This window comes from Sebastes fasciatus, chromosome 2 (genome assembly GCF_043250625.1).
Source record: "Sebastes fasciatus isolate fSebFas1 chromosome 2, fSebFas1.pri, whole genome shotgun sequence".
In the NCBI taxonomy this organism is placed as follows: domain Eukaryota; kingdom Metazoa; phylum Chordata; class Actinopteri; order Perciformes; family Sebastidae; genus Sebastes; species Sebastes fasciatus.
In genome coordinates this window covers 30,727,808-30,744,270 of record NC_133796.1, presented here as the reverse complement: position 1 = coordinate 30,744,270, position 16,463 = coordinate 30,727,808, and the positions used below count along the sequence as shown (strand labels likewise).

General features: G+C 40.8%; 1 protein-coding gene across 1 annotated transcript; it reads left to right on the top strand.

Moving 5' to 3' along the window:
- The first annotated feature begins 825 nt into the window (after positions 1 to 825).
- On the top strand, positions 826 to 16,410 carry LOC141757791 (uncharacterized). Its single transcript, XM_074618620.1, has 17 exons — positions 826 to 965; positions 4,572 to 4,659; positions 4,777 to 4,910; positions 5,045 to 5,123; positions 5,262 to 5,285; positions 5,411 to 5,464; positions 7,404 to 7,553; positions 7,719 to 7,782; positions 7,858 to 7,901; positions 7,998 to 8,123; positions 9,635 to 9,783; positions 9,880 to 9,988; positions 11,762 to 12,400; positions 13,131 to 13,408; positions 14,652 to 14,742; positions 14,847 to 14,952; positions 15,035 to 16,410. The coding sequence occupies exons 3-17, from the start codon at positions 4,819 to 4,821 to the stop codon at positions 15,103 to 15,105; spliced, it is 2,076 nt and encodes a 691-aa protein (XP_074474721.1). The 5' UTR covers positions 826 to 965; positions 4,572 to 4,659; positions 4,777 to 4,818; the 3' UTR covers positions 15,106 to 16,410.
- Positions 16,411 to 16,463: the final 53 nt, after the last annotated feature.

Genomic DNA, 16,463 nt, shown 5'->3' with positions numbered 1-16,463 from the left:
CATTAGACTTATATACTATATACTTAGACTATAAACTGTGTTACCTTTATCACAATGATCAAATGTTTTGCGGTTCCAGACAGATTATTTTTTTTTTTGTCTCAAATGGCTCTTTTGTTAGTAAAGGTTGCTGACCCCTGGCCTAGTGAGTCTGTCCCAGCTGTCGTGAGTACTGATGTCTGGAAGTCAATGCAAAATGTCATGTCATCAGTGTTGTATGCAGAATGGCTTGTTGCAACATTTGTTCCATCAGAGATAAATTGTTGTTGTTGTTTTCTTGAAAATCTGTTGGAATTGAAGCCAGCAAATTGAGACTCTGTCCCATATATACAACTGATTTATGGCTGGTTCCCCTTGGTGCAATATTTACAAGTTAAATTTGGAGAAAGGGCCTCAACTGGGTAGAAATAAACAGAGATATGGATTTATATATATACATACATATATATATATATATATATATACACATACATACATATATATATATACTGTATATATATATATATATACAGTATATATATATATATATATATATATATATATATATATACTGTATATTCAGGATGAGTTGTTACTAGTCAGACTGTTAAAGTACAATATCATTATTCATAGTTTGGTGTGATAATGTCCTGTTTTGCCCTGGATGATGTGTATGTATGTACTGTTTATATCCTTCTCTACCGCTTGTATAGAATAGCATTTATTTTTCTATATTTCTATAAATCAGCTTTAAAATTTAAACTGAAATTTGGGTTGACTTGGGGGAGCTTTTATAGTGAAAAGCTTTAACCGGAAGTCAGTTCAGCTAGTTTAACGGTAGCTTGACTGTGGACACAAAAAACTGCGAAATCCAGGAGAGAGGGACAGCGCCCAGAAGAATAACTGAACCTCTGATCACTGTGAGGAGACGCGGTGGACATGAGACTCCTGTCCTCTTCTCCGTGGTGTGGGACATTAACTCAGAGGTAAGAGACTTCTGCTTTTATCCACAAGGTCACAACTAGAAGAGGACTTGTGAGTATTCCTCCTCGAACAGGAGCTACATGAGTCCGACCGACAGTGGAGTTGCTCTCCTTTCCTCAGATGTTATCGACGTTAAACCCTCCAGCTGGCTGAGATTCACTTCATCCATAATGTCCTCCTGCTGTCTGTGGTGTTTAATGTGAGTTAGTGGACCGACACGTCCAGGGACCAGGGTCCTGGGGGTCCTGGTGTTGGACTTAGTTTTGTGGCCTGTGATGTGATGAGCTCCTGGTCTGGGTGGATCTGAGCTGAATACTAAACCAAACCCTCCTCCACACCGTTAACATCAAACTAGCTGTTAGAGCTCCATCCTCTGCTGGTTTACTGGGAGTAAAGAGCACCACCGTGATGTGTGAGCGGGTTGATCCGACTCAGTGGCCTGCTGGGTTAGGGTTAGACTAATCCAGTAATCTGGAGGAGGAGAGGTGGTTACCATTACCCCTCATCCTCCTCCTCCTCCTCCTCTTCCTCTTCCTCTTCCTCAAACACACTACTGACATGCACACTGATAGGCTACATTTATATCTGCACTGATGCTGCCTGAATCCAACGATTAGTCGACTAGTGGACTGATCCACAGGAAATTAATCACTTCCAGTAATGATTATGACTCATAATGTCACACACATGAGTTTCTTCTCTCCTGTCTGTATGATGATACAATAAACACTGGGGATTGTGGTCATATTAAACCAATTATAAGACTTGGTACATTGTGATGTTAGTGCCAACACATTGATAATTAACTATTTTGATAATTGACTAGTTGTTAAGGTCATTTATCAGGCAAACATGTCAGTGATTTAAGATAAGAGATGAGTTAAGATATTCCTTTATTAGTCCCACAGTGGGGACATTTGCAGTAAAATATTCAACCCACTCATGTTCTTTTTTCAGCATTTTATGATACCACCGCTTATATTTAAAAAGCATTATTTTAGTTATTTCTCTCCGTCTAATCATATTTCATATACTGTGCATCTGCTCGTACCAGTAATTTAAAATAAGCTGATCAGTTATGGTGAACACTGTTTCTCTATGATAAGATAAGATATTCCTTTATTAGTCCCGCAGTGGGGGGATTTTCAGTGTACAGCAGCAAAGGGGATAGTGCAAAAAACAAGAAGCATCAGCTAACACAGTAAAACAAAAAGAGCTAAACAAAGTGTAACAAAATATGAACCATTTAAATAGAAGGAAGTATAAAAATAGGAGCAGTATATACAGTACTGACAATAAACAGACTATTAACAAAATTGCACACACCAGCTTTTTGAATGTGACACTTTTATCTGATTAATGACATGTGGAATGTTTTTATATCTTCCTCTAGTCTGTTCATCTATTGACATCGACAATTTAAAAAAAAAAATTGTTATTCGAATGCTTCGATACATATGTCGGGGTTCGAAGCCGGCTTGGGGCCGTCCTGTGTGGAGTTTGCATGTTCTCCCCGTGTTAGCGTGGGTTTTCTCTGGGTTCTCCAGCTTCCTCCCACAGTCCAAAGACATGCAGGTTAATTGTTGACTCTAAATTGCCCGTAGGTGTGAATGTGAGCGTGAATGGTTGTCAGCCCGGTGATAGTCTAGCGACCTGTCCACAGGGTGTACCCCGCCTTCGCCCAATGTCAGCTGGGATTGGCTCCAGCCCGCCGCAACGGATGGATGGATGGATGGATGGATGGATGGATGGATGGATGGATGGATGGAATAATAATGTATAAATCCCCAAATTGGCCCATAAAATAAGGAATAGTCCCACAACATTATTCAGCAACTGCATGGCTTATTTCTCGCATAAAATGTTTTCAGGAACACATTTCGGTGAACTATTTTTGTGATATAAGAGAGGAAAGTTTCCAAACGAGTCACCATGTTGTACCGGTTTGAAAGCTGGGAGCAGCAGCCCACGAGTGAAAGCTTCCGTCCAATCAGGTGCCTATGCAGCCCATCAAGTGTCCAATGCTGGGAAGCGAGGCGATCCATCGCAATAAAAAACGCCCCCTGTGGACTTGTACCATCAGCCTGCTGCGCCGCGAAGCTTCAAGTACCTTCGAATATTTCTCACCGAAGCTTCGAAGCCCAGAAAATGGTATTCGGGACAGTCCTAGACAATTGATTAATTAGAAAGATCAGCTCGTAACCAAAAAAGTCACTAGTTACATCCCTAGTCACTGATTAATTTGTTAAAAGTAACCCAGGAATGCTGTCGACCCAAACTACTGTCTGAACAAGGCTGCATGTGCTTGTGAGGCTTTTTTAAACAAAACTCCAGTCTTGTGAGTTGATTGGAAACAGTGTCCTCTTTGTTCCCCCCGCTCCTAAGAGAGGATTAATCCAGTTAATGATCTCTAATGTAAGGGAAGGGATAAAGGCACATCTGACAGAGCAGAATAATCAATAAACGTATTACTTAAGTCTGCTGAGCTATTTATGGGTGGTGTGTGTAAGATGTGTGTATCATCGTGATGACTTTGCACTTTCATAGCGGTGCCCACCTCAGGACGCACACTTCCGAGTCCTGCGCATGTTCTTTGGCCATGTGTTTGCGTGAGAGGTGGTTTGGTGGTGGGGTGTTTTATCCGTAAAGTCTCTCTTTTCATTGCCATGTTCTAACCCCTGACCAACTCCAGTTTAATCCTCCCAGTGTGCAGCTAAGATTAGCGGTTTATAACTGGACCCCCGAGCCCACGTCGTCACTGTGCGGCAGGAGAACGTAGAAAGACAGCAGGGTGCATACAGCTTATTCTCATGTAAGCAATGTTGTCCCTAACAAGGCTTTGATCATATAAAACCATAAGCTGTGTGGGTTTTTTTCCCAACAGGTGCAGCATTTGATTCTATCTGAGACACATTTCTCTCCTAGTTATAGTGTAAGACAATGGGCAGCAGATGCCACCAGTAGCTCTGTACTGTGCTGGCTCATTCACAGATCCCGTGTGTGAATATGGGTTTGGCTCCTGCTTGACAGCTTTCGTTTGGTTTAAATCTGTAATCTCTTTTGTGACTAGATTAGCTCATGCACGACCCTCTCTTCATATAGTTTCCCCCGATCTTCACGCTAATCTGCACGTTTAACGGCTTATCTCGGAGCAGAAAAAAGGGTCTATTTCTACACCCTGGCATACGGCGGAGGGATGTTTTTTTATTCTTGGGCCAAAGTTCTGTTTAGAATTTCCTGTGTAGAGTCGGCCATGAGACTTCCTGTACTCTGGTGTTGGATGTGGAGGGGGGTGGAGGGAGATGTAGGGAGAGGAAGGGGAAGAGAAGCAAAAGCAGACTGTGCTCCTTTCTGTCGTCAGCGGCGGTGGCCACTGTGGTCGCTTTCACCGTCTCAGACTTTCAACAAAACACTGTGGCCAGACCGAGGAAGTGAAAGAGTGGTTTCTATCCTCCTTTTTTTTCCTCCAACAATTTTTCCTCCGGTGACCTCTAACTATCAGACTCCTTGATAATCACAGAGTAGCAGCAAAAAATCCTGACAGGTACAGCGAGGTATGAAGACAAGATGTTTTTGTCTCTAATGTCTCCTTTTTTGTGTAATTACAGGACATGTCCTTCGGTTTGTTAAAGCCACAGTGCTACACTCAACTCTCCAAGCATGCTACAGTAGTGACAATCTCTCTCTACTCAGCAGGTGAGCACTTTCTGTCTCACTCTCTGTTTCCTTCACGGCCCTTTTGACTGTGCTGTAATTGAAATCAGCACAAAGGCCTTATCAGAAACGACCCCCATGTTCCTCTCCCTCCCTCAGCACTGTTTGATCCAAGAGAAACGTGCCTTGTAAGGAAGCAGGATGTTCACAGGCTCCACCAAACTGCCACCCTCTAAATCCCCGCAGCCCGAGCGGCTGGATGAAGTGTACGCCGCCTTACGCAGAGGCTTACAGTGAGTAAACACATCTCAGCCTCTGTTTGTATTGATTCCAGTGGATGGCTGCCAGGTGGAAACGCACTGAATACCACTGCTTTTGTGTCTGAAAATAAAGAAGTAACAGTGATGGGGTTTTCTGTTGTTGACAGATCGTACCTGCAGGTCCACCAGCTGGAGCTGGACAGTCTGGGTCAGCAGAGCAGAGAGAACAAGAGGAACGGTCGTCTGGTGAGAGCTCATGTAGTCAAACCGGTCACACCGGTATCGACCGTCATTCAGCACCAGGCTGGATGCTGTCGTCTCCAGTCCTCAGTCAGGATGTTAATTTGACACTTTGTGATGCTAAATGTTTTCTTTTCTTTGCAGGGGTCTCTGTATGAGTTGGATAAGGTGAGTTCCATTCACACCTGTTGTATACAGATTTGAGTGCAGCACATTTAAACTGTAAAAAGATTGAAGAGCAACTTTCTGCATTAGTTTGTCAAGTTTAATAATTTCTTTCTTCTTTTTTGTAGCAAGTGAAAGCCATAGAGAGGTTTATGCGTCGCCTGGAATTCCACCTCAGCAAGGTGTGTATTTATATGAGGTATTGATTAGATACATGATAAATATATATATACTTTTATTTAAAGTTGCACTAATCTAAATTACGGCTGGACAATATGATGATGTATATCATCAAAACAATAATAAAATATCTATCGTATATATTTTTCTATATTTATTTATTTTTTCTCTATAATTTCCCTATACTATATACTTCGTACTTTTCATTTGTGGAGTATTTAATTCACACGGTAATATACAAAAATAGGCTTTACCATGTGGTTATTTCATATAGACTATTTATTTATTTATTAAATTACCAGAAAACATGCTATATCTTGCTATATCATGCTATATCGTGATATATATATATATACATATATATATATATATATATATATATATATATATATATATATATATATATATATATATATATGTCATTCATAGCAGAGTTATCACCTGCCAGATATTTCCCTCTGGACCAAATCGGAGCTAAAAGCAGAGTGAATATTGGACTTAAAGTCATTAGGAGGACACAAACACAATTCCAAGTGAATGATAATGTTTCCATATCAACTGTATAGGGTGATATTGTGTCAAGGCTGTTGACAGCTTGTTCCACTGCTCCAGAGTGCTTTAATTATTACATACAAGTTATAATTTTCAAATCTGATCTTTTTCATAAAATGATCAAGGCACTAAATACAAGTAAATCCGTGATAATATTAGGGCTGTCAAAGTTAACGTGATAACGCATTAACACAAATTTGTTAGTTTTGAAGATACTGGCTTAATATGAAACCAGAAAACCTAAAGAATGCATCGGTACCAACCATGTAATACTAGCATGTCGAGAAGGAGGCTAATTCATGCTCCAAATTTACCGCTGAATTTTGACGAGGAAAAACTGTCATGGCCATTTTCAAAGGGGTCCCTTGACCTCTGACCTCCAGATATGTGAATGAAAATGGGTTCTATGGGTACCCACGAGTCTCCCCTTTACAGACATGCCCACTTTATGATGATCACATGCAGTTTGGGGCAAGTCATAGTCAAGTCAGCACACTGACACACTGACAGCTGTTGTTGCCTGTTGGGCTGCAGTTTGTCATGTTATGATTTGATCATATTGTTTTATTCTAAATGCAGTACCTGTGAGGGTTTCTGGATCAATATTTGTCATTGTTTTGTGTTGTTAATTGATTTCCAATAATAAATAAATGCATAAAGCAAGCGAGAATATTAGTCCACTCCCATGTTGATAAGAAAATACTTGACAAATCTCCCTTTAAGGTACATTTTTAACAGATTAAAAAAAATATGATTAATCGCGATTAAATATCTGAATTGATTGACAGCCTTAAATAAAATATATATATTTTTTGAACGAAATGTTAATTCACTTTTGCACATTTGTAATATACATAGCTCAAAAAAACAATAAATAAAAAAAGAGGAAAAGGAAGAAAGAAGGAGAAGAAATAAATAAACAAAAATACCTCAACCTTATCAATTTGGTAATTTAAAATAAGTAACTACTGGAGCCCATCTTTTTAAAAACATGTCTACCTTTACATGGAGTTTTGCTGTAATTGTTTTCCATTGTGTAAACTTTCATTAACCTGTCTAACCGGTGGTTTGAGCCAAGATAAAGTTAGCATTTTTTTGCCGCCAATAAAAGGATATGCAGCAAGTAGGCCTTTCTCTTTTCCACAGTGCCGTCAGGGATTGCTCCTATAATATAAAACAATGGGTCTAGTGGTAAATCAATATTCAAAATAGCAAGTATTTCTGTATGAATCCCTTCCCAGGATGATTTCAATTTTGGACAATCCCAGAATATGTGTGTGAGATCTCAAACCTTTTTACAATCCTTGTGATTCATTTTCATTCTCTCTTAAGGTGAGAATCTAACATTACAGCCATTCATTGAAACCTGTGTAATATTTGCTTCTCCAGGTTGATGAGCTGTACGATGCATATTGTATACAGCGCCGACTGCGTGACGGAGCGAGTAAGATGGTGGCCGCCTTTAACTGCGCCACCGGTAGCAGGGAGGCCAGAGAGAGCCTGAGTGAAGCCAACAAGGGCTACAGGGAATGTACAGAGGCAAGTGGCTGAGTTTCATGTGTTTGTATGTTTCAGCATGTACACTGGGTTCTTTGTGCTGTAGTTTATTATTTGTTTAAAATAGATATCAGACTATGTACTGTATAATGTTCTAACAGATCTCTGTTACATTATTCAAACCCTTCCTTTCATCTGTCTCTGCAGCACATGTGCTCACTTGAGAGTGAATTAGAAAGCCAGATGGGAGAATTTCATGTCAAGATGAAGGGTGAGTCACGTTCTACCACTTCCTATTTCCTCCACTCGGCATTAGCCCAGTTCTCATTTTACTTGTCCATTTCAGGCCTCGCTGGCTTCGCACGGCTGTGTGCCGGTGACCAGTATGAGGTAAGAAACACAAATACAAGCACGTATTAGACACAGATTGGGACTTTGAGTGTCTGCGTCCGCTGCATCACATCAGCTGTTTTTTGTCCCCATCAGGTCCTAATGCGTTACGGGCGGCAACGCTGGAGGCTACGAGGCCGCGTAGAAGTCAGCAGCAAGCAGATATGGGACAGTGAAGAGTACATCTTCCTGCCGCTCGTCACAGAGCTGCTGTCAATCAAGGTAATTAAATCAGCTTTAAAAGGGCGAGGTTAACGTTACAACTAATGCTTGTTGATGTAAACACAAACACCAAAACCAACAATGTGTGACTTTTCTAACCAGTCTGTGGCCAGTGGTTCCTAATCCTTTATGACGTAAACGTGTAGTTTCAGTATTAAAAATCTTTTCTTTTTTTTTGCTAATTTAACTCAAACAACAGTAAATAGTGCATTTGTTGTGGACTATTTTTAGCTGCGCATTAATAGATATTTGTTTTAGGGCTGTCAATCGATTAAAATATTTAATTGCTATTAATCGCATGATTGTCCATAGTTAATAGCGATTAATCGCAAATTAATCACACATTTTTTATCTGTTCAAAATGTTACTTAAAGGGAGATTTGTCAAGTATTTAATACTCTAATCAACATGGAAGTGGGCAAATATGATGCTTTATGCAAATGTACGTATATATTTATTATCGGAAATCAATTAACACCAATCAGTGACAAATATTGTCCAGAAACCCTCACAGGTGCATTTAGCATAAAAAATATGCTCAAATCATAACATGGCAAACTGCAGCCCAACAGACAACAACAGCTGTCAGTGTGTCAGTGTGCTGACTTGACTATGACTTGCCCCAAACTGCATGTGGGCATGTCTGTAAAGGGGAGACTTGTGGGTACCCACAGAACCCATTTTCATTCACATATCTTGAGGTCAGAGGTCAAGGGACCCCTTTGAAAATGGCCATGACAGTTTTTCCTCGCCAAACTGGTTGGTACCAATGGATCCATCTTGTTTTCTAGTTTCATATGATGCCAGTATCTTCTCGCTAGCTTTAATACTGAGCCCGCTACAACCTAAAAATTGCAAGTTGCATTAATGTATTAAAAAAAGTGAAGCGTTAAAACAAATTTGCGTTAACGCATTATCGCATTAACTTTGACAGCCCTAATTTGTTTCTTTAATGAGTATTCACAGCAGCAGGGTGTTGTTTGGATTGACTGAAAATAAACTAGAGTATGATATATTCTATCGCTAGCCTTTTCCTTTAAGGCCAGACAGCCTCGGCAAAAACATAGTTTTTCATGCACTGATCAATTTTGAGATTTTTGGCTATTTTACTTCCATAACATGTCTAAAAACAAAAAAAGACATGTCCATAATTCCCTCTGTAAATATCTTTGACTCCAATATGTCAATAAAATGAAACAAGAATTTTGAACCTGGCTTTATCCAATGTTCACATTTCTGTTCTGGAAATGTATGCAAATTAGCGCATATTTCGTAAGATAATGCATCAGTTGCATATCTAAACATAACATTTCAGAAAACCTACTAACAAATAATTGCTTTAATGTGAGTAATAATCTGGGGAAGTTTCATGGTGATATCTATTAGTTAAATTGTTTTGCCTATTCCCCTGGTCTCCATTCTCACAACATGCCAGCTTTAGCTATTTGATGAGTCCTCATGGTCTCTGCATATCCTCACCTCTCTGAGGTTTGCTTGTTGTGGTTGTCAAGGTGACGGAGCTGAAGAGCCTGGCCAATCACGTGGTGGTGGGCAGCGTGTCCTGCGAAATGCTCGACCTGTTCTGCCCGCTTCCTCAGACGCTCGCCGTGGATATCAACGACCTCGGGACGGTGAAGCTGAACCTGGAGGTCACCTGGAGGTACTTGAACCTCTCATGGCCTCTTTTATTTTGGTCATTTTACACTTTTAACATGTTTATTCACGTGTGTCTTTGTCCTGCTTTGTTTTTTTTCAGTCCGTTTGATAAGGACGACCAGACATCCTCCTCCAGTACAGTTTCCAAACGGCTGCTGTCCAATCAGAGCCCTCCTGACACGCCCTCTATGCGGGAGCAGGTGTTTTATGTGAGTCACAAAGAGATCCATCACACCGCTAGTTTATAATTTGCATTAAGGGTTTTTAAATCATTAACTGCTAACTGTTTTTACTACACATATACACTGTTTATTTAATCATACTGATGGCTATTATTACTGTCATTTCATTGGCTTGTTCTATTTCAGCTGCTCCCCCACTGCCTTGTGTGTAGCGGTAGCTCTGATGTGTGTGAGGACATTCACAGAGCGCTGTGTGTTAGGACATGTGGTTGTGGGAGTGCCGTGCCTAACGCGAGTAGAATGAATGATACGTGTGACAGCAGCATGTATGAGCGGAGCTGTGGTCCTTGTAGCTGTGTAATAGTGGTTGAGTAGAGCTCCAATATGTCCCTCCTCTTCCTCACCTCGCTGAAGAGCGTGCCTCGAGGCGGGCCCATACGGAGCCGCTCGCTGGTGGAGGCGCTCCACGATGTCCTGGCGGACAGGACGGCGTCCTTGCTTTGTGAATTCAGCCGCACAACACCCAGATTCACCTCCGTGCAGTCGGTGTGTTGGGACGTAGTTGTAGCTGTAGTTTATAGTGACCAAACAATAAACAGATAGCAATAGAACAATAGATAACAGAAAAAGCCTGATCATGTTTAATATTAATCTAAACTGAGTAGAGCTGCAACTATTAATCGATTAGTTGTCCACTATTATATTAATCACCAACTATTTTGATAATCGATTAATCTGAAAATTCTCTGATTCCAGCTTCTAAAATGTGAATATTTTCTGGTTTCTTTACTCCTCTGTGACAGTAAACTGAATACCTTTGTGTTGTGGACAAAACAAGACATTTAAGGACGTCATCTTGGGCTTTGGGAAACACTGATCGTCATTTTTCACCATTTTCTGACATATTATAGACCAAACAACTAATCCATTAATCGAGACAATCACAGACATTTTGTCAGCTGCTACTGTATATATGATTGTTTGTAAGATTTTTAAGACTCACTAATTGATCACTGTCTTTGTCAATGAATTGAATGATTAGTGATTGTTTTTGTATAGAAAAACCAAGAAAACAACAAACGTTGATAATCATTTAGTGTGTTAAATAATACAAATAATCACAAGTTACCAGATTCCAAAAGGATTTATTAACACTGCCTACATATTAAAGTAATATATTCAGTTTATATTATGATGCAGCAAACAGCAAAATCTGGTCGTGTGCTGTGTTTATAGATGGTGAATGATAATAATAGAAAGAAAATACAGAAATAAGTTTCTGTAAATAGTCTGACTGGATCTCAAACTTTTTCTGTCATGCCTCCTTTTGGAAGCAGAAAAAGTTTCATATGTCGCTGGCCTTATTGGTCCCACATGACACCGAATCATTTAACTTTAGTTCCACTCCGTATTTTTAGCCTTTCAGTGCCTTTCTGACTCACAGTCTGAGGACCACTGGATTAATGTAGTTTGATAACCAACATGTACAAAAACATCTGTAACAGTCAAGTCAGTTTATTTATATTGCATATTTAAAAACAACACGAGTTACGTGCTTTCCAGGCGAGGCAGATGCCTCAATACAGGAATACATAATTAAAAACATAAAACGCAGTAATAACTGATGTAATACAATTGGTGCCTTCAAATGAACACGGTAAACACGACCCCATCTGAAGGCACTGATAGACACAATAAAAGAAAGGTCAAATTGAAATAAGAAGTTAGGAGAAATAGAATAATGACACAACATTGTCTCCGTCTCATCTGTTGCCTCTCTGTGTCTTACTCCCTGTCTAGTCTCTGCTGAAGCGGCAGGGAGAAATGGAGAACGGGACCGTCTGGTCCAACTCCTCTGAGTCCTCCGACGACTCCTCTAGTCCGGCCTTGGCTCACCACGCTCAGAGGTTGACGGCCTCCAACATGCTGCAAACCACTCTCACCACTCCGCTGTCCTACACGCCGCACAAGTCCAGCGCGTCGACGCCGTCGCTCTCATCCAACCAAGAGGAGGATGAGACAGAAGCCGGGGAGGTTTTCTCTCAGACGGACGCGGTGCCCAACGGCCATCTGCAGACTTCCTGCTCTAATAGTCCAGACTGTACCGCGACTGATAGAGTGTCTGTCCAATCAGCCGACCTCTCTGAAACCTCAGCAGACCTGAGCTGCTCATGCCCCGATGTGTCCTCCGTACCTCCTGTGTCGCTGATGGAGACTCAGGATTTGTCTGAAAGTGGCGTCACACAAGTGTGTGTTTCAGCGGAGGAGGTAAAAGACGACGCGTCTGAGGACTCGTCCGTACAGGCCGGACAGACTGAAGCGGAGACAAAGGACAGCACCACTAAAGCAGGAGAAGGACGCCAGGTAGAAGCATCAGAGGAACACAGTGAGCATCATCAGTCCGTCCAGGAGACAAAACAACCAGAGGACGCTCCAACGGTGAGCTTCATTCCCTTCTCTGTTTCTGTAAAGTCTAATGTGTTGATGGTGAGATTTAAAGGTGCTATTGATAACATTGATAACACTCAGCTACTAGATGTTGCACTCTCCCTTCCCCATTTCATTGCATTTATGGTACATGTCCACAGGCTCCGTCCTTTCCACGCTTCCCATTCATTGACTTTGTATAAACTTGAGGTCTAGGCTACTTTATGCAAATCGCGGGCGTCTGACGCAACTTGCCGCCTCTGGAAACTCCCTAAAAACTTTTGAACAAAGCGTTGTCAATCTAAAATAAAGACAGATTCAGCAGCTGCATGGCTTATTTCTCGCCTCAAATGTTTTCACAATAACCAGGTTTACATTTTGTTCCATGTCATTTACTCCTATTGTTCTATTAAAACGTGTTTAAGCTCTTGTTTATTTTGCTCACAAGGTTGTGTTCGGATAAACTCTGAGCGGTTATCTATGAAAATCAGATTTTTATACTTGTTGGTGTGATTTCAGCCAGCTGTGAGATTATCTCACAGCTGGATAATCAAGATTATCATGTGAAGATAACCTTGATTATCTTCACATGAAGATAATTCCTGTCATGTGAAGTGTGTTTTCACTGAACACACTTCAGTGAACTATTTTCTTAATATAAGAGAAGAAAGTTTCCAAACGAGCTGCCATGTTGTTTGTTATCAATAAGACCTTTAAACACTCGCATTTGTTTTCTCCACAGGTTCCTTTTCCTACTTCTACTAGTTTCATTCAGGAAGTGGAGACAGCCCTTGAAAGTTTTGACTTTCTCAACTGCTCTGACCTCGAGGAAGATGAGGAGGAGGAAAAGGAAGATGAGGAACAAAAGGAAGAGGAAGGAGAAAAGAAGGAGAAGGAGGAGGTGAAGGAGGAGGAGAAGGAGGAGAAGGATGGGCAACATGAAGAGAACCAAAACAAAGTGGAGGCAGAGAAAGTGGAGGAAGAAGAAAAGGATGAAGAGAACTTTTACTCTGGAGGAAGGTCAGTGTTGGCGGTCATTGTTAAGCTCTGAATAGTTATTATCGCCGTTCAAGTATTTCATATAAACAGTTGTCCGTTTTCATCCCATTTCACATGACTAATTAACTCAAACTTCCTGTACGAACAGGAAAACCTCCCATTATTATGACTTGGGAGTTTTCATGCATTATTCCAAAATGGTTAGTCCAGCTGCAGTCACACCACTGAAAACGTTTTGTGTGAAGTATTTGTGATTTGTTAACCAGTGAAACCATACAACATATTTTTAAATTAGCCGAATCAACTGTATTAGTGCTAAAATAGATTTTTTATTTAGATGTAACTGCCAGTGATGGAGGCTTTCTGGTCATTTTGCCATGCTCTGTCGCAGATATCGTAGCTGTCACCCAATACCTCCGACACCCGTATTTAGTCTGAATGATATGATGTGGATGCAGCAATAGATCATACTAAAGAAGGTCTTATTGTTTCTTAAATCCCTTAAAGCTAAGGGATGATGGCGAGATGAAGCTTTATGAAGCATTGAAGCTCTCCAGCATATTGGTTCGCCAAAGGGTTTATTTCTCGAGGCTTCATGTGAACACAAAACCACTTGTTGGTCTGAGAGTGTAAAACAGACAGATGGTCTCAACCACGTGATCTGTGATATAGGGAACTGCAGTTTGCAGCAGTAAATGGTTGGGAATAATCACAGTTAACAACGGAAAAAAAACATGTAGGCTAATCCATTTACATCAATACAGTGTCTATTTTATGGTAAGTAGCCTATATTATTATTGTATGACATAACTGTAGGCTATAATAAACTATAATTGTCTCGTGTGTGCCGGTAAATTCATCCTTTGGTGAATAATTGTATCATAATAATGGCAGGAGAACAATAATTTCTCCAATTACATCATTGGTCTAAAACGTACAAGCCTCAATACGCGCTTCACAGAAAACTTCCTGGATAACTCGACACACGCTCCGAAGCCTCAGCGTAGCACATAACATCACTACTTAAACTACTCACTGACCAACTGTACTTTATTCATTTATTTATCAGGGACAACCTACATTGAGTGGAGAGTCCAACATTTCTAAATATACCAAATGTATCAGGCTGTATTTTTGGGAAATGTGTATGACATCATGTACAGAACAGCCAGATGTTTCGATCAGTGTATGCTAAGTTGTGTTTACATTAGACCCACCATGTGTGTCACTGTGGCATCAGTCTTCTTTTTGTCTCACTCTGCAGCGATGAGGAGGACGCAGACGGTCTACAGATCCTTATGGAAGCTCCTGAAGGATTCAGGAACTCAGATGAAGATCGTTTCTCCGAATCGCAGGTAACCAAAGTATCCGATTCATGCTTTTTAAAGCCGTTATGGGAGGAGTGTGTTTATTTTCATATTAACCACGTGAAAGTTAAAAAAACAATGTTTTTAAAAAGGAGTCAAGTGTGGAGGACGTGCAGGATCTGTGTCAGATGGAGATGCCCGAGGAGAAGGAGGAGGAGGAGGAGGAGCACAGCGAGGAAAAGGGAGAAGAACAACACGGTGAGAGGAGCCTGTCAGTAAACAACAGTTCATGTGACAGGCGTGAAGAGTTTGTTAATTTTCCCTGATTTTGATCTTTCAGGAGAGGACACGTCACATGGTCAGGAGGAGCGTCCCCCTACTCCCACCCATCTGGCCACTCCTGTCTTCTAATGACACAGTGGAACCAGAGCTAAACCATTTCTCCCACTCTGACCTACTCATGCCATCGCCCTCTTCTCACACATGCGGGATCGGAGGACTTGAGGATATTCCACTTACTGCTCAGACAAACAAGCTCTTCCATTACGGCCGAGTTTGTGCACATATTTGCCTTGTTCTGACCAAGAACGATAAACTTCGAGGTTTCTGCGCCTCAGTCGTGACAGAAAGTCCCCCAACCCTTCCCCCAAAAAATCTCCCTCCAAAGTCCTCATTCTTTCAACACCCACTCCATCACGTTGCCTGGGTTAAAGTGGGACACCACTCAGTTTACACTTTCACTAAACTGTTCCTGTCATGTGAAAATTTTATGTCCAAAACATTTCAGGAACAGCTAAAAGCGGCCTTGTTTCTGGCTTTATTACAGTGCATTTTTGAGGTAATCCAATCATTTTGATGGTTTTATAAGTTCAAGTTGAGGGATTTATTCAATCTACAGAGAAGCGTACAATCACTTACTGAGGTGCATTCAAAACTATCAGTATTTGTGGATATGAAAAAAACTATTTCAGTGTTAAACCAGTGTACAGCCCAGAGCTCTTTCCACTGTTGGCGAGAGAGGAAAAGACTTCATGAGCATGTGATGTTTGTCTGAAGATTTTCATCGCCGTGCTGTAGACATGAAGTCATTTCCAAACCAGTAATGTACCCTGAAAACCAACAGGATCTTTACATTTTAGGCGTCAGACGGTTAATTATTCAGAAATACACATGGAGCGCAGAAGTTACATTCAACCTACAAAGCAACACCAGGAACATAAACAATAACAGGACCGAATACAAACACATGAGTTTCTCCTCACGGTCCAACATGGGAACATGGTCTGCAGTGTAAAACTATATTTAAACCTGCATGTGTAGCTGCCTCACACTGCCAGCATGTCTGTATAAAAAGCTCAACTGATCAGTTTTAAGTGTGTAAGCTAGGCTTCAGTGCAAGGAAGCCATCGGGTCTGTAGCTGTGTACAAAAGCCGCCTCACGGGGGCGCTATAGTCTTTCAGCATCATGCTTTACGTTGTTCTACAAAAGCCTCGTCATTCTTCAGAAAGTGCCTCAAGTGACAGATGAAAGGTTTTAAATGCCACGACAGGAGAGATCAGGCAAAAGATAACAGTGTTTATTTTCTGAATTACTTTAAGAGTGTGCACAATAAGAGATATTTACTGTTTCATATAAAGAATTGTATATGTCTTGAAATGTTAAAATGTTTTATGTTCAGAAATGTTTAAACTTTATAAAGGTTTCTTTAAAATGAACATGCGTGTTGTGTTGAATGAATCGGCACGTGTAATCTGTAATTGGGACTGTG

What these genes read in the sequence shown, in the direction of transcription:
- LOC141757791 (XM_074618620.1), top strand. Translation starts at nt 4,819, where the DNA reads ATGTTCACAGGCTCCACCAAACTGCCACCCTCTAAATCCCCGCAGCCC. An exon ending in ACAAGAGGAACGGTCGTCTG is followed by an intron (nt 5,124 to 5,261) that starts GTGAGAGCTCAT and finishes TTTTCTTTGCAG; the next exon opens with GGGTCTCTGTATGAGTTGGA. An exon ending in CAGAGCTGCTGTCAATCAAG is followed by an intron (nt 8,124 to 9,634) that starts GTAATTAAATCA and finishes GTGGTTGTCAAG; the next exon opens with GTGACGGAGCTGAAGAGCCT.